The sequence below is a fragment of the Branchiostoma floridae genome, chromosome 9 (assembly GCF_000003815.2).
Source record: "Branchiostoma floridae strain S238N-H82 chromosome 9, Bfl_VNyyK, whole genome shotgun sequence".
In the NCBI taxonomy this organism is placed as follows: Eukaryota; Metazoa; Chordata; class Leptocardii; order Amphioxiformes; family Branchiostomatidae; genus Branchiostoma; species Branchiostoma floridae.
In genome coordinates this window covers 23966884-23994669 of record NC_049987.1, presented here as the reverse complement: position 1 = coordinate 23994669, position 27786 = coordinate 23966884, and the positions used below count along the sequence as shown (strand labels likewise).

Here is a 27786-nt window from a genome sequence, read left to right as displayed (position 1 = left end):
GGTCCTGAGAAAAGAACTTTGCAGTAGACCTGAGTCAGCTTACAGACGTACCTTATGTGGCAGAGATGGTCATTCTCGTATAGGATATTTAGCCGTAGCGGAGACTGTAGGGCTGGTGATCAGTACTGTTCTACCATAGCCCATATTAACAGAAGGAGACCTTACATATTAAACATGTCATACTGGTTTTTATTCTACAGACCCACCAAGGATTGATCCTTCCATGGAGAGTAAGATCACCGTTCAGCAAGGCGACGATGACTTCTCCTTGGAATGTTTGGTGGAGGGAAATCCGAATCCGCGAGTGAAGTGGTGGCGGAAGGATACAAACTTGTATTGGGAAAATCCACTTCTGTTCCACCGGGTGAGCTACGACGTGGAGGGGACGTATCAATGCGTCGCTATTAGCAACGGGTTTGCACAAAGCACCAAGGATGTACACATCGATGTCATAGGTTAGTGCCGTAGAAGTGATAACCTGATGCACAATTGTACTGATTTAGAATCTTATGGGCCAATGTTGCCTTTAGAATGGTTGGGAGGCTAGATAAAGTCACTGAAAAGTCAGTCTTTAATAAAAATCTTTGTAGTGTACAGAGAACGTTGTTCCCAGGTGACTTATCAACCTGATGTACCTATTGAAAGACTTGCAATAGGTACTACACGCTGATAGTACATGTCAAACATTTTAACGCATGTATTGGTAATTAGCCATATGTTCAGGTCCTTCAAGATATACATTCAAGAACATGACTGTATGACTCTCCACTGGAAGGACAAGTAAGCTTGGCATGATATATAGATCTTATTAGAATGTAATACTCATTCTAATCATCAAATAGTTACTGTAGTATGTAATTCAATTATCCATAGACATAAAGTTATATTCAAATTTGTCAACATTTACTTTGAAATATCTATTCATTTATTCATCGGTGTGGCTGTTCAACACTGTAACTATAACAAAATGCTAGCCTTGCTGACAGAGGACAACTATGGCATTTATGATATTGCACAGGAAAGCCATATCTTGATGGACACGGAAACTCGGCGATGCTGTCTGCAGCTGTTGGGGAAACAGTCCGGCTTGATTGTGTGGTTTCTGCCGACCCTTTACCGTCTAATGTCGCATGGATATGGAGAAACAAGTACGGGATGGAGACTGAACTAGACAGCACCACTTCTCACATCGTGACGACTAGGAGAAACCAGAAGATGACGTCAACACTGAGTATCCCGGATGTTGGTGTGAAGGATGGTGGAGATTATGTCTGTAAGACAACGAACATGTTTGGGTCGGTCATGCGGAATATTCATGTGGAGATCGAAGGTACAGTGAAATGTTCAGCAAAGAAGTAATGAGATGTCAAAACAGAACGTTCCACTCCAGTATCATTACAAGTCCCTGGGAGCTTAAGACTAATGGTTTCAAGGTTTTATCAAGACCTTGTCATAATCAAATCCATGTACGCACACTCAATTTATCATGTTCGCACACAGACACACACGCATAAGAAAGCATAACATCGGCGAAAGTAATTACTACAGCTCTTATTTCGTATTACCATATTGACATATATATTACCGTAGCAGAAATGTAGACTGTACAAAATATTTACGATAAAAATAGGTTCAACAAAGTTTGCAAAGCCACTTACAGCTGCACTCTCCGCTACTGATGTCTTTCCGCATTTTCTGATATAGACGCTTTCACAGACAAACTGCAATTGTAAACTACTATAACTTTTGCCCCACAGAGTCTATCCCCAACGTTATCGTCATCACTTCTATCGCTGCCGGGGCGATACTCCTGATGACAGTGGCGGCGCTTCTGGTGTTCATCGCTAAGAGAAAGGGTTGGATATGCACGTCTCATCTAGACGGTATGGGTATAACTAACTTTGCAGTATATCTTAAGTATGCCTTAAACATCAAAAGAAATTATACTGTTGTGACATGGCTATTTTACAGTTTTCCTTACAATAATTATTAACGTTACTACGTAGTCGAGAAAGAGCCAATGTCATAGAATAGATATTGGAGTTATAAAGATACAAGAAATGCGTTGAAGCTGATGATGACGATGATACGATATACACCCATGCCCGACATCAACAGATTTGTAATGGAATCTGTTTTGGAATCATATCCAGTTGCTTGAGTAAATGCTTTTTGGTAGTCATTATTACCTGGATTTCTAACCTTTATCGACAAAAACAACTGTTTATGAAAAGAAAAGTTATGAGCCCAACTTTTACCTGCCCGAGTCGCTGTGCTATTATCAGACCCCCTTGAGCTGCCAGCGTCCCGCCCGATGCCGCCCGTGCCGAAGTACGTGTACCAGACCGGCACCATTGACTCCGGTGTGGAGGGCCTACAGGAGCTACAGGAGATGTACGGGACTCTCAAACCGCGACCTCCGCCACGGGGGGACAAGAAATGGGAGTCAGTCGGACTGTCCTATTCGGGTACATTTTCTGTTGAACAAATCTTTTCTGTCTTCAAATGATAACTTAGAAACCGTTGGAACAATAAACGAACGAAAAGGCCATTAGTCTGAGACAATGTCGTTTGAATCTTTCAAATGTGTCTTACTCTTATACTTGTATTACATTTTGTATTATACTTTGCTATTTGATACATCAATGATTTATCTTTTCCAGGTTTGGTCCACTCCTCGTCTCTTCCTCCTTACTCTGTGTAACAGAAGGAGGAGCCATTTCATGGCATTTACATCATCGGGTCTGAAAAGCAGGTCAAGAGCAAATAACTATCATAAAATCAAGGAAAGAAGACGATGCTCCTCATACTTTTGAATACCTACTGCGGACTTAAATACAGAACTTTGGCAAGATAGAGAATAATCTGTAATATCCTGAAATGACGCTTCGTGACATTAAGTAATCATACCCCTAAGATTATTTCCAAGAAAGTGGCGTCACGTTGTCTAGACTCTAGACTGTACCGGAGTTTCAGATATTCATCACTAGACAGCATCGGACCATCCATTTTTGCTGTCATACTGATGCCATACCTTTATTAATTGATTATAAGGATCTACATTGGTGATGGTACGTATTGGTTGAAAGGGACTTCAAGGATTAGGGGGATGGGGGCTTGTCTCAGAGTATATGCGTTAATGATTTACTATTGGAGCTGCCCGGTTGCAAATTTACACTTTAACAAGGCTCGAAATATCACCTGCATAGGCAGGTTAGTGCAGGTAAAATTGGAGCTGTGCAGGTATTTCTGGTGTCTACCTGCACCTAACCTGCACTGGTCCATGTACTGTGTTTTATACATAAATGTCCTATGATGTAGGTGTGTATGGATTGTTATTAGCTGCATTGCAGTATGAAATAATATAGCACTGCATGGTTCCTGAACAATTTTAGTATGATTCATAATTCTTAATTCATAGTAGTGCAGGTAAAATTTGTCAAGTACAGGTAAATTTCAATGTTACTTGCACCTGTGCAGAAAAAAGTATTTCGAGCCCTGCTTTAAAATAACAGCTACTACCTGTTGCAAGAACCAATGATAGGCGGGGTTTACTCAATAGATGGTCTTGTTCTAGGTTTACCCGTTGATAGACAAAGAAATGTTTTGTCATAAAAAACATTGTGGTTTTTGGATAGCTGTCCTTGGATATTTGTCCTTTGTGATGCAGCATTGGGTAACTAAACAGTAAATAGGTAACGTTAATGGTTTAGACGTAGTCAGCGAGTGGTTGTGGTGTGATCGTGTGTAATCACAGATGGTACTGTATTTATGTTTGTAAAATTCGTAAGTAAGGCGTGTGACCTGATCTCCGTGTGACGTAGCAAATTCTCAACACAATTAAGATATGATTTTGACCGAAAAAGTGTCGTAAAGATTTCTCATTAATTCGTAATGGTAACACCAATCACATCTACTGGTATTTATGCCGTAGGATATGTACATAACTAATATTAAAGGTAATAACTGTGATCATGTCGTGCGCAAGAAGGACTGCTTTAAACCACTCTTTGTACATGCTTGATATTACAAAATGAAATAGAGGCCAAACTGTACCGCCTATCTATGCGTCGTCATTCTATCAATACGAATTATAGGTGAGAAATTGAAAGTATGATTTACGTAACAAAGTAAATCCTGGAGCTGTCCCTTGAATTTGTAGTGATGCAATAATCAGTTGGTCGCAAGGGGTCGCAGTTCATTATGCATTAGGTACCTTGTTGCATTTGAGTGACATCATCTACTTTGGTAATGAATCCTAAACATATCAATTATTCGGGGGGAGTAACGGGGATATTAAAGACCACATAGTTAAAGATGTAGGAATTAGCAGTTTTCGCGGGTTAATCTGGTACAAATGATGCAAAATGTACCGATAGACGCAGATAGAGACGAATAATGACGACTGTTAATTTTGTGCCGTCTCTGCAGTTCTAGTACAGATCGCTTGTGTCCTCACCACCAGCAACTGGTTAGGTTTTTGCCTTAATCAGACAAGACATGAAAACAAAATCATCCCAATTACTATAAAAGAAATCACTCAGTATATTGTTCTTCCTGTAGACAAATAATATCAGTCCAGGGTTCTATAGCAAAGATTCAAATCTTTCATCATTGACATCCATGAACAAGTAAGACTAACTGGCCTATTTGGCAGCAATGTTATTGATAGCAGCATCATTTGCCTTTTATAATTGTTTTGCATTGAAAATAAGTGTATCTATTCTTCTATCAGACAAATCTGCAACATTCTGCAAGTTCCTGATGAGATTGTTCCTGGAAGTTGTGCACCAAATCTTTACTAACTGACTTAGGCTATGCATTATGGATGACATAATGTAATTGGAACACATTACTTGGATCTTCCAGCCGAACTAATGTGTTCAGCTTTCCCCGAGGGCCACAGAAGGCTTTCATTTAGGGCCTGGGTCTGTGGGTGTGTGCGGACTGATACACACTGGATCGGGCTGTGAACAGGCTGATGAGACGCTTCCTGGCCCATTGGGAGCTTCCTGGTTAAAAATAGGTTTACGCCCTGCAATGGTGGTGGCTGTGGCTCACTGTAGCACTGGAGCATCTACTGTATGGAGACGTAACAAGATGGCTTCGTGTGTGAACATTCGTCTGGAGCTGCTTTGTTTGACCGCATTATTCTTTCTCCAAGCAGGTACGTGTTTTTGGTTATCTACACGATACAAACACCGCAGTCAATATTCATCAGCTATTTCTAATACGTCTAGAAACGTTTTGCACTGTCGTGCCCTGTGCTGCTAACAGTGGTAGGTATATCTATTGCTGTAATTGGTCAATGTGCGATCTCCAATATAGATGTCTCGGACATTGGCCTCTAGCGATTGCCATCTACTTGACCATAAATATCGGGCTTACTGTCTGAAGGGTGATACAAGCGATACCCGCTATGGTCAGTGTTAAGGTCGCAACTGAAGCCTTACGTAAGGAACACCCATATGTTGTTTACAATAACCCACGGCGGAATGCTGATGCAGTTATATTGTATAAAGGTGCCGTGTATGCTTCAGCAGCTTTTATTTCATTGGATATATTCATCAACTAAAAGCACCCATGCAGCCTTTATCATATATTATATACAGCATAAGTCTCCGACCTGCTTTTACAACTACTTCCGGTAATCCATCAACCCGTATTTGATGTATTACTCCAATGGGCAATGGTTATCATCTATTGTGACATTTCTAACATTTCCGTCTCCATTTTTATTCCTCCAACGTGTTTTATAATTAGAGAGGTCAGGTTTTCAAGGACGCCATTAGGATTCCTGTACTGTTGGAAGACTGAGGGTTTAGGAAGTATTTAGCATGTAGTCTCCACAGTTGGAAACTATCCCGCCTTTAAGCACGCCTATATTTCAACACTTCTGGAAGAAATCATGGATGTACAATATTATAGATTACAGCTAGTTGACTAAGCAGGCTAATTTAAACGTAAATTAATTGACTGAGCTAACTTTACGATAAAAATTAAAGGTATGGATATCATTTGCATTCAAAATTAAATGATTAATTAAGTTCAAAAGCAAGAGACTTTATCATTAATTTCTATATCGCTTTCCTAATGAGGTTTATAACTTGTTTTGCAGTAAACGCTGCCAGCTATGAGACAGTTCCCATGCCAACCGCTGTTCTTCTGGGCGCCACCGCAACACTTCGGTGCAGTTTCCGTGACCTGTCGCCAGAGGACATCGTTACCTGGTCAAGGCCATCTGGGTCGATATCTTTCGGTCGGAGAGTGGGACAAATTTACAAGCGTTACGAGGTCATACTGCTGTCAATATTGAATAATTAATCATGTTTAACATTTCGTTTTGGTGACCTTTATTTATTGAAACAAGGTTTATTCATATTTTGATGCTGCGTTTAGCAATTTACAAGGATGTTTTAACATGTTACAAGATGCCTTAAAACGACGTTCTCTGCAGGTGGTTGGTGACTCAGAAAAGGGGGAGTATCATCTACAAATACAAGAGGTCAAAATGGAGGATGAAGGCATCTACAGATGTGCCAATCTTGATCTGACTCCCAAAGAAGCCAAGTTGACGGTTATAGGTAACCACTTTATCGTTGACGTTCATCAATAAATAAATAGGTAATGTTGAAACATTAAATCAGACTTTGCTGTAATTTTGAGTATATCGTAAATACAAATGTAAGTTATCATCACCTTGCCTCTTCAGTTCCAGTTCCCCACCCCCCTCAGCTGAGAGGTTTGGACGTTCCCAGTAAGGTTGGCCAGCAGCTTGTGTTACGATGTGTCTCATCTGGAGGGAACCCGCTACCAGAGCTGACCTGGTACAACGGTACTCGGGCTTTTACTGGGCAGCAAGTCAGGCGGCAGGAGAGCCAAGGTCAAGTTGAAGTTGAGCTGATTATTCCACAGCTGACCAAAAAGGACAACGGAATGAACTTGACCTGCAGGGCCAGTCAGCCATTCCCGGAAATTACTTCTGTACAAGAGTCATGGAGTCTTCTACGGGTTCATTGTAAGTTCAATTACTGATTATGGTAAGATCCTAGCTGACAAAATTGCCTATGACTAAACAGTTCTTTTCAATAATAACAGCCTCTTCCACGTAATAAACATCTGATTCAGTTTCCATCTATGTTGCGTCATCTTTAGAAAGATACAAATATGTATTTTTTGTCCATTTGGTATTACACGTACCTCAATAGTTTCCACGAGGGCCCCTTAGCTAATAAGGTGATTGTCGATATCATTTAACTCTGATGCAGCAAAGTGAGAATGTAACATCGATTATAGGAGCCATAAAATTAATCCTTTGGTACATTGCAAATGGTGAAGAAAATTCATGATTTGGTTGATATGGTATAAGGATCTACATTTCTCAAAAAGTAGGGCACACATGCGTTAATCTGTAGCACTAGTTTACATAAGGGTCCCTTCATCTACAATTTCTAATACATTATAAGAAAACTGTCAATATCAGTTGACCCTGACACAAAGAAACATCGATTCTTACGAAGTTAACGCGTTATTGCAGACGCTCCAGCCGTCTCAGTCCCTGTTCCATCCGTGACCGTTGTGGAGGGAGAGCCGGCAACTCTAACCTGCCTGGTGGACAGCAGTCCTGCTGCCAGCATCAGCTGGGTCAAACTTGACTCTGAGAGAATGTAACAATGATTTGTGTTATTGCAGACAATCCAGTCGTATCAGTCCCTGTTCCATCCGTGACCGCTGTGGAGGGAGAGCCGGCAACCCTAACCTGCCTGGTGGACAGCAGTCCTGCTGCCAGCATCAGCTGGGTCAAACTTGACTCTGAGAGAATGTAACAATGATTTGTGTTATTGCAGACGCTCCAGCCGTATCAGTCCCTGTTCCATCCGTGACCGCTGTGGAGGGAGAGCCGGCAATCCTAACCTGCCTGGTGGACAGCAGTCCTGCTGCCAGCATCAGCTGGGGCAAACTGGGCCATCAGATGCCACTTCTGGAAGACGTCAGGTACATAACGTAACACCAATTCAGTTCAGTTCAGTCATCCATCTAATGGCACTATGAAGTCCCTCCTCATGAATTTGTCGCACATGACAGACAAGATATCCCGTCTTGGAGACTCCCTGATTAACCTCTTAAGGGTCAGTGATGGTCGACCGCTTGTCGTCGGTCCGCTAGATAAGAACCCTTGCAGCTTTTATCTTAATGAAAGCCAAACTATTGCATGCTGACCCATAGTACGTATTGATGCTATATCACTTTCTACACACACTCCAGAGAACGTTGTGCCAATTACACAATGTATATTGCGGGACTATGAATCAAAATAAGGGATGATTTCACATTTTGAAAAGTTGAAAACTCTCTGTATCATTGACGTATTTTCCTATCCCAAGGAAGCAGACGCTCCGCATCACCAATACAACCCGCAATGATGCCGGGATTTATCAATGCTCGGCGGAGAATGGAATCTTACCCATTGGTGTGGGGACCGTCACTTTGGAAGTTCTTTGTAAGTATTAATATCATAGCACGTATCTTACGTACGTCGAATGTACTGAAGAAATATCAAAATCAGGGAAATACGTTCAAATATCAAAGGCCTTGATCTCACAGTCATCATAAAGAATTAAATCATTGTTAAATGCTAGTACGATATTATGTACGCACTGAAATATAGGAGCTATGCTTTTCATTTGATCGTGGAACGAGTGAATGTCAGTACTTTAGCTTGCACGTTTTTGAAGTCAATAGTAAATATGACATTATGCTTGTAGCTATCACAACCTTTTCTGATGTACAGACCATCCGTTAATCGATCCCTCTATGGAGAAGAAAGTTACCGTCCAGCAAGGCAACGATGGCTTCTCTTTGAAATGTCTGGCGGACGGCAATCCGGAACCGCGGGTAAGGTGGCGGCGGAAGGATACAACCTTGTACTGGGAAAACCCGCTCCGGTTCCACCGGGTGAGCTATGACGTGGAGGGGACGTATCAGTGTGTCGCCTCAAGCGATGGATTCCCTCTGGAGGCTAGAGACACCTTCATCGATGTAGTCGGTCAGTTTATCCTCATTGCATCAAAGCAGTGTTATGTACACGATACCGAAGAAACACACAGAAAAGGGTAGGCAAAGATTACCAGTTTATGGCCGAATGGGACGTATTTTCCCAAAATGTCAGGCACCGATTCAGTTGCCTCATCAGGGTAACGAACGGCCTAGGGTTCGTTCCGGGCCAAAAAAGCTAACACGAGGCCTTGAAATCGCCTTATCATCATATTTTGTTGCATAATGTTTGCTTTCAGAAATACGATATATGACTGATAAAACAGTAGATTCCATCTTTTATCTTCCAGGAAAACCCATACTGCAAAGGAAAATAGGCTCATCAACACTATCTGCCGTGGTGGGAGAAGCAGTTCGCATGAGCTGCACGGTTGCTGCTGACCCATTGCCGTCTAAAATCAGCTGGATATGGAGAGATGACGATGGAGCAGAGAAGGAATCATCAGCGGGTGTGAGCAGTAACATAGTTATCAATGAGGAGGGCCAGGGAATGACGTCAGCACTGACCATACCTGACGTCACTGTGAAGGACAGCGGGAACTACATCTGCACGGCGTCGAACGTCTTCGGATCTGCCAGACGGAATATTCGTCTTGACATTACAGGTTAAGGATCTTCAATATTTCCTTAAAGAGTTGAACGTTAAGAGTATGATAGGTGCGTGTGTTCAAACAAGCTAAGATACGTCAATCGTTTCACAAACAGGCTAAAGATATTCCACAACTAGTTTGAAAGCGAGGAATTTTGAAGAAAGTCATATTTTATGACATAAATTAGAGTCAATTTGTCTTTATTTCCAAGAAATACATGATATTGATATATAAGATTCATTGAAGGATGGTGAGCAACAGATCTTGCTCAGTGTCAATGAGGAAAAGCAGTAGAAAATGTCAACGCTCTCAAAATCTATCAAGATGATTGAGTAACTGTAATGCTTTGACTTGAATACTCTTCAAATCTATATTTTGTTTCCTAACAGGGTCCTTACCTAAGATGATCATCATATCATCCGTCTCTGCTGGTGCCATATTACTGGTCACAACTGCAGTTGTTCTGGTAATCTATGCAAAGAAAAGGGGCTGGATCTGGAAGTCTCACATAGATGGTATGTTTTTTTTTCTGATGCTACAAGATTGTATCCGTTTACCATCATGGGTAACTGTTTCGGTATCAATGATTTAAGTAACAGTCGTTACCCGAAACAAAATGGCATTGATGATAATTCGTAAGTATGCAAGAATCCGTATTGTTTTAATGTGGAGTCCAGGAAGACTAGTGTATTTCACTAATGGAGATCTAAATAAACAAAACCAAACCAAACCAAATCCGATGTTTTCAGAACCTTTCCGAGTCCCAGTATCCCGCCCGATGCCGCCGGTGCCGAAGTACGTGTACCAGACCGGCACCATTGACTCCGGTGTGGAGGACCTACAGGAGCTACAGGAGATGTACGGGACTCTCAAACCGCGCCCTCCGCCACGGGGGGACACGGACTGGACATCGGCAGGACTACCGAGCGCAGGTACGTACGGAATCAATTGATGTGTTATCCTTTACATTATGTCCCAATAACGCAGGACTGACGGCACAAGGGTTGTGTGGTGTAACCGTAGCGGCCAAGGTTTAAGTCTTTCATGCTTCCGACCTTGTGCCCATGTGAAATGTATTTGGCATGACTTTACTCGGGTAGAAACGAGTACCTAGCTTTAATCAGAGTTGTTTTTCTTTAATCATATGTTTTAGAATAGAATAGACGAGTATCATTACATTTTGTGCTTTGGTCTCTTTGTCGTACATTATACCACGTTCATTTTCCCCCAGGACCATTAGTCCACTCGACGTCCCTGCCTCCGTACCCCACAGAAGAATGGTCCCGTCGGTACGACCCTGCTCATTGGAATGTTGCACCAATCACAGTTCAGGTAGGAACACATGTGAATGGAATCAGGTTGCTGCCTTTGTCGTATTAAAATTGTGTTTAACCTGATGGGAAGTCACTGCCCTCCACACCTTCAAACCCTGATACCCAGAACCCGTGCGTCTGCCACTGAGTCACGTTACTCCCTCAGTAACAGCGACCACCTGACATCTGAACTCACTAAGTCCACCAGAGGCCAGAAAACATTCATCTACAGAGCAACAGCACTCTGGAACACTCTCCCTACTGCTACTCGCACAGCCATCTCCACTGCTTCTTTCAAAAGAAAACTGTGGGAATGTCTAGGCAACCCTTACGCATGGTAAATTAGTCATATACGTGTATATACTGACCCTGACCTCTCATTGCAAATATTGTTGTCGATGATATGATGTTATATACTCCATTTTAGATGATATGTAAGTTATCCTACACCATGTACATACAAATGTTCTTTTTTTTTAATTTGTATTGTTTATGTGTTTGTCAGCAGGGCTAGCCCTTTGTAATAGCCATAGGCTAGTTGGGCAGCCCTGGCTGTGTGTTCGGTGCAGCCAAACCAATAAATTAAATTAAAAGTTTTGATATGTTTATCTTTGAGAAATGGTCTAATAGTGCTTCAATAATTTTATTAAAGTATACTTTTAGTTTTTGTTCTGAAGATACCGATGTTTTATAGAATTAAAAAAAAAGTTGGAATATTATGTATTGCAACATTAAAGCCTACCTTTAATACATTGCCAAGGCAACTATGGATCTCGTCACTTCCTGTATTCTGTAATCGCATATCTACAACTTGAATTGAACAAAGTCATATTCCATGCACGAACCAAAAACCTAATTATCATGATTGTTTCTATGTTATTTCCTCCAGTCTGTTGCCGTTGGCTCAGTGGCATCTGAAGTTTACGAGTGAAGGGTAATAACGGAGATGCTGTGCAGCTGTATAATGACGATGGCTGAATGCTGTTGATCTTCGTCTGTCATAAGATGACATCCAAAGAGATAACTATATGACGGGCTGTGTCATTTTCCATCGCATTTACGTCGCTGCGAAGGTTTTGATGTTAGGATACTAGAAGACGTTATTTGGATAGACTTCAACTAGGAGTGAAACTCTGTAATGTAACAAAAATCTACCTAATAGTTAATTGTTTTGCACATATAACAAATGGAAATGACATTGTGCAAAATGTAACAGTAGCGTGAGTGTTTTCTAACATCTCTAAGTAACAACAAATCAGATCATTGATCCATTTTAAAAAAAAAGGCTTAATATTTAGTCGGTAACTAGATGTGAATTGCAAGATACGCTAAGTATTACAAGGTATGTGAAGTTATGATACGTTGTAAGACGCACCAGTTTAATAACTCGTATCTAATGTATAATAAAAATACATGTTATGTTAGCTTACCAACTCATCCAAATATATCCGAGCCGCCACGTCTGAAGAATTTACGAAACTCTGACCTTTGCAGCCTACTAGAATGGGATTGAGATGAAGAGTTATCAGACGATGCAAAAAATGAGGTTTCGAGCACCGCTGACTTTTTGTTCGTCCCAATAATTTAAAGTACCCTTTGTGCATGAGCATGACGATAGAGTACATGGTGTGTATGTACTGTCTGCTATTTAAGACATACGGTGTTGGGGTTATATAGGATGGCGTAATGTTTCCCTTACAAATGACTGTCGATTGTGGTGCTATGTAAGCAATAAAAATACTTATAACTGCTCCAAAGCGATGTCTCATATCTATGCATTATAGAACTTTAGCACTTGTATCACAAAAACTATTTACTCTCTTATTCGCAGATGACACTAATTTATTTATGTCTCACAAAAATCTAAATACCTTAGTTGCTATTATGAATGAAGAACTAGACAAAGTAAATAAATGGTTCAAAACAAACAGTCACTGAATGTTAAAAAAAACAAATTTTATAATTTTTGCAAGTAAGAATAAGAAATATCCAAAGGAAAACGTCCAGATATTCTTAAATAATGATCTCATTACTCAAGTAACTCACACTCGTTTTCTAGGCGTCTTAATAGATGAAAAATTAACATGGAAAAATCACATCGATCTCATTTGTACTAAACTTCATAAGAATATAGGGATTATACGAAGGGTGGGGAAAATTCTATCACCGAAAACGTTTATTACTCTGTACTATAGTCTTATTTATCCTTATCTATCCTACTGCAACATTGTATGGGCAAGTACCTACACTACACCACTTAGACCACTGTTTTTACTTCAGAAACGATTCATCAGGATAGCATCAAATGTTGCCTTTACGTTCCACAGTGCCCCGCTGTTTGCAAAGTTAAAGATCTTAACAGTATATGACATAAATAGAATTCAAACTAGTTTTTTGATGTATAAGATAATTTATGAATGTCCCTGCCTTCCTAATATCTACTTTAATATATTTTTATCAAACTCAGATATCCACAGCCATCACACAAGAAATCAGAACTATGTCAGGCCTATTAATGCAAAAACTAACCAACGGCAATTCTCCTTTATGTTCAGAGGTCCCACAGTTTGGAACAGATTGAATAATACATTAAAGTTAAGTCCCACCTTTGCTATATTCCAATGCCACATTAAAGCTGAATTTATAAATAACCCTACTTTCTGTTAGTTGGTTTTACACTTCCTTGTTTCCTTCTGGTAGCTTTCAATTTCTCTATATCCATTTATTATTCAGTGTAATGTGTTTTCATTCTATTGATTTTGTCGTGCATTAACCATACTGTTTTTTTTTTGTACTTCGTTGTATAGTTATTGTAACGCTAACTTTCAATCTATAGTTATATTCATTTATTGTTTCCTAAGTTACGCTTAATTATTTTGTGTAATTTGTTTTTCATTCCATGATTTCCGTTAATTATTATCCATACTTATTTAGGTTCATACTTATTTTTTGGTTAAATTTATATGAATGTAATAAGTTAATATAGGAAGGCCTTTTCATAAGCTTTTTGCTTTCGGCCTCCCTAGCACTGTTTATGTTTCACAATTCACTATATGTACTTACTGATATCGTTTTTAAAGTGCGAAACAAATAAACAAATAAACAAATAGAACCCATTGCGACGTGTTGCTCAATACCACTGCTACAGTACCAGTCACATCCACATATACAAAACATGTTGACTAGATACTAGGTTATATCTATATAATACATTGTGATGTTGATGTATACGATTACGTTCATTCACTAAGTTTCTAGCTTATTGAGTGGAATTGTTTCTAAAGCATGTGTTTGCTTTTGCATTTAAACCAAGTGGTCATTTGTTCCATAGAATACTATTTGTCAAGCTTCATCACTATCATTATAGCTAATAGTCACATTTCAATTATTTCGTACTGACCATCAGCCATATCACATGTAGCAAATCAGTAAGTCACATCTTCTATTTCAAGCCTGCAGTTAAAACAGTGTCCGCAGGCGTCATCGCTGCACATCTCTCATCCCCAGAAAACTTATTTTAGATACTAGTAAAGCATCCGCTAAATGACTTCCCTATGACCCCATTTTAGGTTGGACAAGCCTCAAATGTCTTGTGAATTATTCAATCATTCGTTAACCTGACAAGATGAATGTTTTCAAGTAAATATAGCTTTGAAATGCGCGCTATCAATGTACAAAAGCTGTCGGTATTTTTGATATTCTATATATTTGTTGATAAGTTATCAATGACATCATCTTGAGAAGGCTTGCTTCCTTATTAGGGTAAGCATTTTGATTCTTCGCGCAGACGAATATGGAGCCTTCTGCAAGTTGCTGATGTGATTGTTCCTGGAAGTTGTGCACCAAATCTTTACTAAGTGACTTAGGCTATGCATTATGGATGACATAATGTAATTGGAACACATTACGTGGATCTTCCAGCCGAACTAATGTGTTCAGCTTTCCCCGAGGGCCGCAGAAGGCTTTCATCCAGGGCCTGGGTCTGTGGGTGTGCGCGGACTGATACGCACTGAATCGGGCTGTGAACAGGCAGATGAGACGCTTCCCATTATTTTTGTACCGTTGGGGATTCATTACTCCGCACCCAGCCCATTTCGTTACGCCCTGTAAGGGTGGTGGCTGCGACTAACTGTAGTACTGGAGGATCTACTGCATTAGGGCGAGACAAGATGGCCTCATGTGCGGACGTTCGTCTTCTTTGTTTGACTGTTTTCTTCGTTCTCCACCCAGAAGGTACGTGTTAATTTGGATGCTGTGTTTTTCTCTCATTCATTCACTCATGGCAGGGCGTTGTCACTCTGTTTTCCTATATGCATTTTTAGTTTGAATTCATTAAGTAATGCACATCCAGAATAAGTCTCCAGCCTGATTTAACAACAACTTTCCGATGATTCATCATATACTTTGATGCATTGCCACAATGGGCGATAGTTATCATGTATTCTGACATTTACAACATTTCCGTCTACATGACTATTCCTCCTACGTGCTTTAATTAGAGAGGTCAGGTTTTCAAGGACGCCATTGGAATTCCTGTACTGTTGAAATATCGTTTAGGAAGGATTTAGAACGTAGTCTTCAGTTGGCAACTATTTCTCTTTAAAGTTTGCTCATATCTTAACACGTGATTCGTTCTCGAAGTGATCAAGAATGTGTCAAAATAGTTAAAATCAAACACTAACGTTACCTGACACAGAAGACCAATTTAAAGTTACTAATAATAGTAACGAAAGCAATTTTACAGAATAAATTGAACGAGCTAAGAAAAAAATGAAATCATACGATTTTAAGTATTTAGTTTAAGCAAGAGACTCTATTGTTAATTTCCATATCACTTCACGTTACGTTTGTCGTTTGTTCCCTAGTAAACGGAGCCAACTACGATGATGTTCCAATACCAACCGCTGTTGTCCTAGGTCACACAGCAACACTTCGGTGCAGTTTCCGTGCCCTGTCGCCAGAGGACGTCATTTCTTGGTCAGGGCCTTCTGGGACTATATCTTTCGGCCGGAAAGTGGGACAAATTTTCCCGCGTTATAAGGTCATAATCCTATTAATAAGTCAAATCAAATATCTAACATTTCATTGTGGTGACCTTTGCACGGTAAAATCAGTATTTTATAATTACATGGATGTTTTAACTTGATAGGATGTGTAAAAATAATGTTATCTACAGGTGGTTGGTGACACAGAAAAAAGAGAGTATCATCTACAAATAAGAGAGGTCGTTATGGAAGACGAAGGCGTATACAGATGTGCCAATCTTGATCGTGATCTGGCTCCTGAAGAAACCAAACTAACGGTTGTAGGTAAGAAAGCTTATTTGAAATTCATTCTTTTTGTTTAGTAGTAGTCCACTGTGTTTGCTGCTACAGTGGTCTGGGCATCTTTATGTTATAACGAAAAAAGTCTTAACAGTTTTTGTCATCAGTTCCAGTTCCCCACGCCCCTCAGCTGAGAGGTTTGGAGGTTCCCAGTAAGGTTGGTCAGCAGCTTGTGTTACGATGTATATCCTCTGGAGGGAACCCGCTACCAGAGCTGACATGGTACAACGGCACACAGGCTTTTAATGAGCAACAAGTGAGACGGCAGGAGAGCGAAGATCAAGTTGAAGTTGAGCTCATTATTCCACAGCTGACCAAATGGGACAACGGTCTGAACTTGACCTGCAGAGCCACTCAGCCATTCCCGGAAATCACTTCTGCACAAGAGTCATGGAGTATTCTACGGGTTCATTGTAAGTTCACTATTGACTATTGTAAAATCCTAGTTGATGCCAACCATGTGCCGTGTACGACTAAACAGCCGTGTACGAGAATGAACGTCTCTGCCTAATATGGCATTTCTGTAAGGTTCCATCTTCCTTGCACATCACCATGAATTATCTATATGAAACTACATAATAACTGCATGGTTTTGATTTGGGAGTTTCAATAAGGGCCCATTTGCTGATTATTTAAAGGTAACTCAAAATATTCGTTAATTCTATGACAGTGAAGTGAGAATTGTCATACGGATTAGGAACCATGAAATATTATTCTGGTGTATTGTATGTGGTTGTAAAAATGCATGGTTTGATGTGGAACTATGGTCTTTTCAAAGATACATTTCACCAATATGGAAGGCAGATAAGCGCTCATATGTTTAATTCGTTTTAACAAAACTGTCAATATTCGTTGACCCTGAGAGAGTGTAACATCGACTCATGTTTATGCATCGTTTTAGACGCTCCATCCGTATCAGTTCCTCTTCCATCCGTGACCGCTGTGGAGGGAGAGCCGGCAACCCTAACCTGCCTGGTGGACAGCAGTCCTGCTGCCAGCTTCAGCTGGGTCAAACTTGGCCATCAGATGCCGCTTATGCAAGATGTCAGGTACATGTAATACGTAATAAGTATAATAGTTTTTACGTACATTTATTCCAATCAAAGCCATACGCTTGGAGACCCAGCGTACGTATCGATCCCATTTCCCGCCTACATATACTTCAGAGAACGTTTTGTCAATTAGACGATGTACTAGTAGTATCATTATTATATTCGTGGGCTAAAAATCATCGATCTAGCTAACAAGGTAATAAAATATGGGATGGTATCGCATTTGGAAAAGTTGGAAAACTCTCTGTATCATTGGTGTGTTTTTCTATCCCAAAGGAAGCAGACGCTGCACATCATCAATACAACCCGCCATGATGCCGGGATTTATCAGTGCTCGGCGGAGAATGGAATCTTACCCATCGGTTTGGGTACCGTCACTTTGGAAGTTCTTTGTAAGCGTTGCTGCTATTGTAAGTATCGTAGTTATGTAGAATGTACTCAAGAAATCTCAAAAGCAGGATAGTAATAACGATTATGACAACCAGAAGGCGTTGCTCTCTTCATCTCACAATAGAATGTGATCATTGTTAAATACAAACATACGTAGACACTGGAATAAGTGAATGTATGTATATTAGCTTGTGTGTTTTTGAAATCATTAGTAACTTTTTTTATGTACAGACCCTCCGTTAATCGATCCCTCCATGGAAAAAAACGTTACCGTCCAGCAAGGCAACGATGGCTTCTCTTTGAAATGTCTGGCGGACGGCAATCCTGAACCGCGAGTAAGGTGGCGGCGGAAGGATACAAACTTGTACTGGGAAAACCCGCTCCGGTTCCACCGGGTGAGCTACGACGTGGAGGGAACGTATCAGTGCGTCGCCACAAGCGATGGATTCCCTCTGGAGGCTAGAGACACCTTCATCGATGTAGTAGGTTAGTAGACTGCCATTGTACCAAACCTTCTTATGCATATGATAACACAACACGGCAAAAGTATGTAGATGTAGTTCTATAACCCTCTTTAGATCTTGGGAGTAGTTGGTTTATATTCACGGTTGTTATTAAACCTTCGATGGTCTTTAAAAACAATGAATCCGTAGATTCAATCTGTCTATTTTCCAATTTACAGGAAAACCCATACTGAAAAGGAAGACAGGCTCATCAACAATATCTGCCGTGGTGGGAGAAGCGGTCCGCATGAGCTGCACGGTTGCTGCTGACCCGTTGCCGTCTAAAATCAGCTGGATATGGAGAGATGACGATGGAGCAGAGAAGGAATTATCAGCGGGTGTGAGCAGTAACATAGTTATCAATGAGGAGGGCCAGGGAATGACGTCAGTGCTGTCCATACCTGACGTCACTGTGAAGGACAGCGGGAACTACATCTGCACGGCGTCGAACGTCTTCGGATCTGTCAGACGGAATATTCGTCTTGACATTACAGGTCAAGTTTCTAAAATATTTTGATATGAGTTTTCAGACATAACAATTAGTAAGGGTTAAATAGAGTACGTCAGGTACGTACGTTTGGTACAGAACAATTACCCGCTTTATTTTGAAAGTGATAAGACATAAGTGATTACTGATCCTTTGATCTTCAAAAGAAGACTACAGATATCTAATTCAAAAGTGTGAATCTCAGAGAAAGCCATGTTGTATGGATGGCATTAACTGAATCTGACTTTACTTGTAAGAAGTTTTAATGTTCTTCAGATTTGGCTAGATTATGCCAAGTCACTGACGAGAGGCAGTGGATGCTACTAGACCTATAGCGTCTGACCATTTCCAAAACCAATCCAGCTGTTTTAGTGACTATCGTGTGAATAATCTTTGAATCTTCCTAACAGGGTCCTTACCTAAAATGATCATCATAATTTCCGTCTCTGCTGGTGCCATATTGCTAATCACAACTGCAGTTGTTCTAGTGATCTATGTGAAGAAAAGGGGCTGGATCTGCAAGTCTCACAAAGATGGTATGGTCTTCTTAATACTTTAAATGATTACCTGCAGTTAGTCACGAATAAAAAATGGCATTATTGATTATTCTAAAGTACACGAGCATCTGATGTTTTCAGAACCTTTCCAAGTCCCCGTGTCCCGCCCGATGCCTCCCGTGCCGAAGTACGTGTATCAGACCGGCACCATTGACTCCGGTGTGGAGGACCTACAGGAGCTACAGGAGATGTACGGGACTCTCAAACCGCGGCCTCCGCCACGGGGGGACACGGACTGGACATCGGCAAGACTCCCCAACGCAGGTAAGTTTCGACATCTGTTGAGGTGTCATTTTTTAGATTTCAGTCCAAATAAGTTCACATTGGAAAAGGGTGATGCAGGGTGCAGACCAAGACTATTAGCTTCACGAAAGAGAACAGAAACGTTCAACATAAACTGTCAACCAGCCATTCGTATGACAGTAGCAATATGCTTTAGAATATAGACGAGCTTTATTGCGTTGGATGTTGTATTATTGTTGGTATACTTTTCGGCAAATACGAATATGCAGCAATAAATTATCTATTTATAAAGTTAAATTTTCACGTACTTGCATATGGAAGTGTATCATATTCGTCTACTTTAAAGTTGCACTCTAAATATTGCATCTTCGATAGTTCTTGGAAAGATAACGATGTAGTTTTTTCGTTCTGTCGTAGTTAGCGGTTTTGGAATAGACGAATATCATTGTTTTGGATGATTTGTTATTGTTGTCATACATTATGCCACATATAAATCTAAAGTTATAAAGTTTATTCATTTTTAAAGTGTAATTTTTACTTTCTTGCACCGATGCATTACAAATTCCAAAGTTATTGGACAGACAACTTTGCATTTTTGTCTGATTTACTCAGGACCGTTAGTCCACTCGACGTCCCTGCCTCCGTACCCCACAGAAGAATGGTCCCGTCGGTACGACCCTGCTCATTGGAATGTTGCACCAATCACAGCTCAGGTAGGCCGTTTTCTCAGGTACAGATGTGGATGGAATCATGCTCCAGTGTCAAACTTTGATCTACTAAAACTGTGTTTGACTTGTTAAGAAGATTAAGTTTTTGTCGTTAATTCTATAGTGTTGCCATCTGGTAATTTCATTTAAGTATACTAGTTGTTGTTTTGAAAATACTGAAGTTTAAGAAAAAAATCTTTTGGACATGATGTGTATTGCAGCATTAAAACATGCAATTGATCCATTAAGCTGGCAACTAAAGATCTCGTCACTCCATGTATACCATGCCTACAACTTGAACTTGAACTGAACAAAGTCATATTTCATGCATAAACCTAACTATCATGATTGTTTCTATTTTATTTCCTCTAGTCTGTTGCCGTTGGTTCAGTGGCATCTGAAGTTTACGAATGAAGGGTGGTAACGGAGATGCTCTGCAGCTGTATAATCACGCTAGCTGAATGTTGATGTTCCTCGTCTGGCATTGAAAGAGATGACTGCGTGACAGGCTGTGTCCTTTTCCATCGCATTCACTTCGCTACGAGGGTTTTGATGTTAGGATTTTGAAGAACATTAGCTGGATGTTGACTTCAACTAGATGTTACACGTTGTGATCTAACAAATATCTACCGAATAGTAGATTGTTTTGCTCATATACCAAATGCAAATGTGCAAAATGTAACAACAGCGTGATTTTTCTGACATCTATAAGTAATGATAAATTGAAAATAGATCATTGACCAATTTTGACAAAAAAGGCTTATATACATATTTTACCTATAGGTAGTAGGTAACGTAATATGAAGTGAAAGGTACACTAACTATTACAAGGTACCTGAAGTTATTATACATTGTAAGACACACCAATTTAATAACTCGTATCTAATGTACAATGAAACTATATGTAGTGTTAGCTTACTAACAAATGTGATGTCATTTGGCTTCATCGATTTGGAGGTATGTGTATGTTATTATCTCCTATATCCTAGTTATGAGTGTTGAATCATAAAACGTTGAAAATAGGTAAAATGTATAAAAACAGCAACGTCTGAAGAATAGTACGAACCTCTGACCTTTTCTACTAGAATGAGATTGACATCAAGCGTTTTGTGTGATGGAAATGAAAAAGCGAGGTTTCGAGCAGCGCTGGCCTGTTGAATGGTCCGAATTTTAAACCTATCATTTGTGTAGAAGCACGAATATAGTGTGTACGTATATTGTGTATGTACTGTATATATATAAATAATAAAGAATACGTATCTGCTTCAAAATCTCATATCTATGCTTTATAGAACAGATAACGACAAAATTACCGCACGTGCACTTGTGTTGATTAACACCAATATCAATCACCTGTATCAGTCATATCCACATATACAATACAGGTTAATAAGATGTAAACTAGATACTGGGTACTCTAATATATTGTATACGATAACGTTCATTTACTTCTAGATTTTAGAGTTGACATCGTTTCTAACAGATCATCTTTACATCTAAAGCTAGAATCCAAGCAAGTGGTCATTTGTTCCATAAACGTCTATTAGCCAAGCCTCCTCACCAGCTTCATGATAGCTAATACACACCTTTCTGTTATTCCGTACTGATCACCAGCCACAGCACATGTAGTAAGTCACATATTCTATTTCAAGCCTGCAGTTATAGCAGTATCCGCAGGTGTCCTCACAGCACATCTCTCATCCCCAGAAAACTTATTTAAACTAAAGCATCCGCTAAATAACATTATCTCTATGACCCCATTTTAGGGCGGACAAGCCTCAAATGTCTTGTGAATTATAAAATCATTAACTTGAAAAAAGGAATGTTTTGCAGTATATATAGCTGAGAAATGTGTGCTATCATGTTGTAAAAGCCTTTGGCATTTATGATAATCTACATATTTGTTGATAACTTATCAATGACATCATCTTTACAGACATTGATCCCTTATTAGGGTGATCATTTTGATTCCTCGCGCAGACAAATTTTCCGCCTCCTGCAAGTTGCTGATGTGATTGTTCCTGGAAGTTGTGCACCAAATCTTTACTAACTGACTTAGGCTATGCATTATGGATGACATAATGTAATTGGAACACATTACTTGGATCTTCCAGCCGAACTAATGTGTTCAGCTTTCCCCGAGGGCCACAGAAGGCTTTCATTTAGGGTCTGGGTCTGTGGGTGGGTGCGGACTGGTATACACTGAATCGGGCTGTGAACAGGCAGATGAGACGCATCCCATTATTTTTGTACCATTAAGGATTCCTAACTACGCACCAAGCCCATTTCGTTCCGCCCTGTAAGGGTGGTGGCTGCGACTAACTGTAGTGCTGGAGGATCTACTGTATTTAGGCGAGACAAGATGGCCTCATGTGTGAACGTTCGTCTTCTTTGTTTGACTGTTTTCTTTATTCTCCACCAAGAAGGTACGTGTTTTGATTATTTACAGGATATAAACTAGTCATCATGTATCACCTATTTGTAATGTATTCAGAAACGTGTTGTTTTGACTTGTGATGCTTGTAGTAAGAGGTATCCATAAAGGTAATTGATCAATGTGCAAACATAGATGTCTCGGACATTGACCTCTAGCTATTGCCATCTACTTGACCATAAATATCGGCCTACTGTCTGACATAGAGAGAGGGGGGCGGTTACGTGTAAACGAGATGCCATTGTTAATACTTGGGTGCAGTTTCCGTGCCATGTCGCTGGGTGACATCATTACTTGGTCAGGGCCTTCTGGCACTATATCTTCAGACCGGGCAGTGGGGCAAATTTACAAGCGTTACAAGGTCATACCGCTGTCAAATTTGAATCATTATAATCATGTTCTTTTTATTGATGCCATTGTTAAGCTCACAACCCGAGTTTTACATAACGAATATTTTACCTTCTTTACACTAACCGATATAATATGCATGAAGCTCAGTTAGTTTGGAAAAGAAGGGATTCTGTGTTTTTCTCTCACTCACTTACTCATGGCAGGGCGTTGTCACTGTTTTTCTATGTACAGTACAGTTTTCAGTCGTAATTCATTAAGTAAAGTACATCCAACATGAGTCTATGACCTGCTTGTATTTCCCGATGATCCATATTTTGATGTATTACCCCAATGGGCGATTTTTATCATGTATTCTGACATTTACAACATTTGCGTCTCCATGTTTATTCCTCCTACGTGTTTTATAATTAGAGAGGTCAGGTTTTCAAGGATGCGATTAGGATTCCTGTACTGTTGGAATACTAAGGGTTAAGGAAGTCTTTAGCATGTGGTCTCCTCATTTGAAATGAAAACTATCCCATTACATCCATATATTTAACCCTTGAGGCCTTTCTAGAAGAAATCATGAATGTAATGATAATGGTTGCAATTAAATGGAAACGCTACCGGGCCCAAAAAACCCCACTGACTTGTAGCGAAAGTAAATGATAGAGATAAGCTGACTGAGATAAGTCTTTTATGAGAAAAAATTAAAGTTATGGATATACTTTCCATACGATTGATTGGGGAAATTCATAAAATATCCAAACAAGATAATTCATTGCCGGTATCACTTTTTACATAATGTTTATGATACTATCTACAGCAAACGGTGCCAGCTATGAGGAAATTCCGATGCCAACCGCTGTTCTACTCGGCGGCACAGCGACACTTCGGTGCAGTTTCCGTGATCTGTCGCCTGAGGACATTGTAACTTGGTCGGCGACTGGTTTCAAGGCCGTATCTACCGGACGCAGAGTGGGACAAATATATAAACGTTACAAGGTTATACTCTTATTAATACTAACCTACCAGCCACGATGACTTTTCAATTTGATTTGCTTAATCTTCATGCACGGTTTTTAATCTGTTGCGAAATTATGTATTACTTTGTTTTGCAGTTGATTGGCGACACAGAAAATGAGTATCATCTACAAGTTAAAGATGTGAAAATGGAGGACGAAGGCATATACAGATGTGCTATCATTGATCTGACCCCAAAAGAAGCCAAGTTAACGGTCATAGGTAGGATAATACAATTTGTCATAGTTAAATTTATTTTTTTTTCCACATACGGATTTACCATAAGTCAATAGATTGAAGTGAAACCTTTTCAGTGGTCATTACGATATTGATATATTTTTACATGTCATGCAATATATCATACATCTAATAGATTATCATCACCTTACTTCCTTAGTTCCAGTTCCCCACGCCCCTCAGTTGAGAGGTTTAGATGTTCCCAGTAAGGTTGGCCAGCAGCTTGTGTTACGATGTGTATCCTCTGGAGGGAACCCGCTACCAGAGCTGACCTGGTACAACGGCACTCGGGCTTTTACTGGGCAGCAAGTCAGGCGGCAGGAGAGCCGAGGTCAAGTTGAAGCTGAGCTCAATATTCCACAGCTGACCAAGTGGGACAACGGCATGAACTTGACCTGCAGAGCCAGCCAGCCATTCCCGGAGATCACTTCTGTTCAAGAGTCGTGGAGTGTTCTGAACGTTCACTGTAAGTGGTTAATGTGTTTAAGAGCCTTTTTAGATATTGTCCTGTGATTTATCAATTATTAGAACCACAACTTATCCTTGTGTTGGTAGCGCATTTTCTTCACTCAATTAACCATTACTCCTGTTATTTGAACTGCTACTACTACTACTACTACTACTACTACTACTACTACTACTACTACTACTACTACTACTACTACAACTAAAATATGGTATCTCCGCATTATTTCAGACGCTCCAGCCGTATCAGTCCCTGTTCCATCCGTGACCGCTGTGGAGGGAGAGCCGGCAACCCTAACCTGCCTGGTGGACAGCAGTCCTGCTGCCAGCATCAGCTGGGGCAAACTTGGACATCAGATGCCTCTTATACAAGACGTCAGGTGAAGTATAAAAACTTTCCATCTTAAATGTCTACGTTTTCTATATCCATGGCATGGTCATATATTTACACATGCTCAAATGAATGCTGTGCCAACAATCTGTATATTATCAAAATCGAAGCTCTGCATTTGAGAAGTTTTAGAGCCCATATTTTGGAAGTCCTGTCACTATATTTACTTTCCTATGACTTACTATGACTTGTGTTTATCTATCCCCAAGGAGGCAGACGCTCCGAATCACCAATACATCCCGCCATGATGCCGGGATTTATCAGTGTTCGGCGGAGAATGGAATCTTACCCATCGGTGTGGGTACCGTCACTTTGGATGTTCTTTGTAAGTATTAATATCATAGCACGTATCTTACGTAAGTCGAATGTATTGAAGAAATATCAAAACCAGGGAAATACGTTCAAATATCTAAGGCCTTGATCTCACAGTCATCATAAAGAATTTGGTCATTGTTAAATGCTAGTACGATATTATGTACACACTGAAATATAGAAGATATGCTTTTCATTTGATCGTGGAACGAGTGAATGTCAGTACTTACACGGCACGAAAAACGGAATTTAAGCATGCTTAAATGATGCTTAACGTTGACGTATTTTCCTTCTTTACGGATCTATACATCTCTTATACGAGTACGTAAAGATTGGCGTTACGTAGTCTTTACGTAGGTGCTGATAGGTCCGTATTTTCCGGTTTTTTAAGTTGCCTTTTGGCAGCTTAAAGTTGTTGTAAATAATTACTAAAACTCATTTAAATTGCATTTAAATATTACGTTTATAAAACTTTAAGCATCGTTACGGCTTATTTACGTGTGCGTAAAGATGATCATTAGGTGGCTTATAGGTGCGGATAGGTCCGTATTTTCCGGTTTTTTAAGTTGCCTTTCAGCAGCTTAAAGATGTTGTAAATGTTTATCAAAACTCATTTAAATAGCAATTAAATATTACGTTTCATAAAACTTTAAACATCGTTACGGCTCATTTACGTGTGCGTAAAGATGATCATTAGGTGCTTATAGATCCGTATTGTCCGGTTTTTTAAGTTGCCTTTCAGTAGCTTAAATATTTCGTAAATGATTATTAAAACGCCCTTAATACATGTTTAAAGTTCACGTTTATTTCTTCTGAAGCCTTTATACTTGTCATATACGTGTGCATTAAGATGTTTATACTTTGTGTATTGGTGCCCTTTCAGCAGCTTAAAGTTGTCATAAACGCTTATTAAAACACCCTCAATACATGTTTAAAGTTCACGTTTATTTCCTCTTAAGTCTTTTTACGTCTCATATACGTGTGCATTAAGATGTTTATAAGATGTGCATTGTTGCCTTTTAGCAGCTTAAAGTTGTCATAAACACTTATAAAAACACCCTTAATACATGTTTAAAGTTCCCTTTTATCTTCTCTGAAGCCTCTTTACGTCTCATATACATGCGCATTAAGAGGATTTTAATGTGTCTATATTTGTCCTTTTAGCAGCTAAAAGTTGTCATAAATAAGTACTAAACACCCTTAAGACATGTTTAAAGTTCCCTTTCTACGTCTCATATACGTGTGCATTAAGGTGATTATAAGGTGTGGATAAGTGTCATTATAGCGGGATGAAGTTAATCATAAGCACGTTTTAAAGCAAGAAAATACAATGGATGAAACTTTGAAATTTTATTGAATTACGAGAAAACATTACATGGAAAAGTAAAAAAAAAACTACAGCCTACTAGGTATTTGTGGCCTATCATTCTGATGTAGTCGGCAGTTGAAGCAATCACAACGGCTGTGCAATTCCGTGCAGCATCTAAGTCCACAGTCCCATTTCCAGTGTCGGGCGAAGCGTCACGGCGTAAGTTAAAAAGAGCACACAGTTCCATCTGGCCACCACAGGAATAAGAATCCGGTATTAAAGATCTAGAGTAGTGGCCGATATGACTCGTGTTGTTGGATGGTCTTGGACTCTTGGATTATTTGGACGCGAAACATGTTCAGCTTGCAGTCTCGGCTTCTATTAATCCGGATGGTACAATGGTCGTGATTTCCCAATCTGTGTCGATTTCCAACAACATCAACTTGTACAGAATGATAGCCACCTCCTATCTTTGCGTCAAATTCCGTCACCGGGGGTCCTAGGCGGAAACAGCAGTGTCACGGCCACAACTAGCGGGTTAGAACAGGTCCAAACTTTCTTCAATACTACTTTTCAAATGAGCGCCTGGAAAATAACCGCTCCTTGTGGTATGATAAATTTGAACCCCCCACTCTTTTCTGCCATTGGATACATCCTATCACATGACACAGCCGCTGTGTATGTATAGTATGCCGGCCACAGACGGAGGCGCACCCCATGCGGAATGCGCGTACGAATTAACGCTGAATAAATTTACATCTAGCCTGCCCACGCATATCACAATTTAACCAAAACAAACACGAGCAAAACGGGAAGACACTGCCTGTGTGTCCAGACTGTTCTTTCTTGACGCTTGCTTGTAGATAAAGAAATCATTCGTACATTTACTTGTAGTAAGAAATGCTCGCCGTTTGATAGTAAGAAAAATATCATGATTAAACACCACTCACTACACAAAAGTATAAGCTATATCATGATTAAACACCACTCACTACACAAAAGTATAAGCTAAACCAAGGAGCTTTAACGGGGGAGGTCTCACCGTGTCGCTAAAAGGCGCGCGGA

The 27786-nt window shown here is 40.0% G+C and overlaps 1 protein-coding gene across 1 annotated transcript in view; it reads left to right on the top strand.

Annotated features, from left to right (window-relative positions):
* Positions 1-24156: 24156 nt before the first annotated feature.
* LOC118422367 (hemicentin-2-like) overlaps positions 24157-27786 on the top strand; it is a 43118-nt gene continuing 39488 nt past the window's right edge. Inside the window, exons 1-4 of the mRNA XM_035829887.1 lie at positions 24157-24229; positions 24411-24710; positions 24942-25089; positions 25310-25425. Of these exons, the coding sequence (XP_035685780.1) occupies positions 24157-24229; positions 24411-24710; positions 24942-25089; positions 25310-25425 (637 nt within the window). The remainder of the gene's footprint in view (positions 24230-24410; positions 24711-24941; positions 25090-25309; positions 25426-27786) is intronic.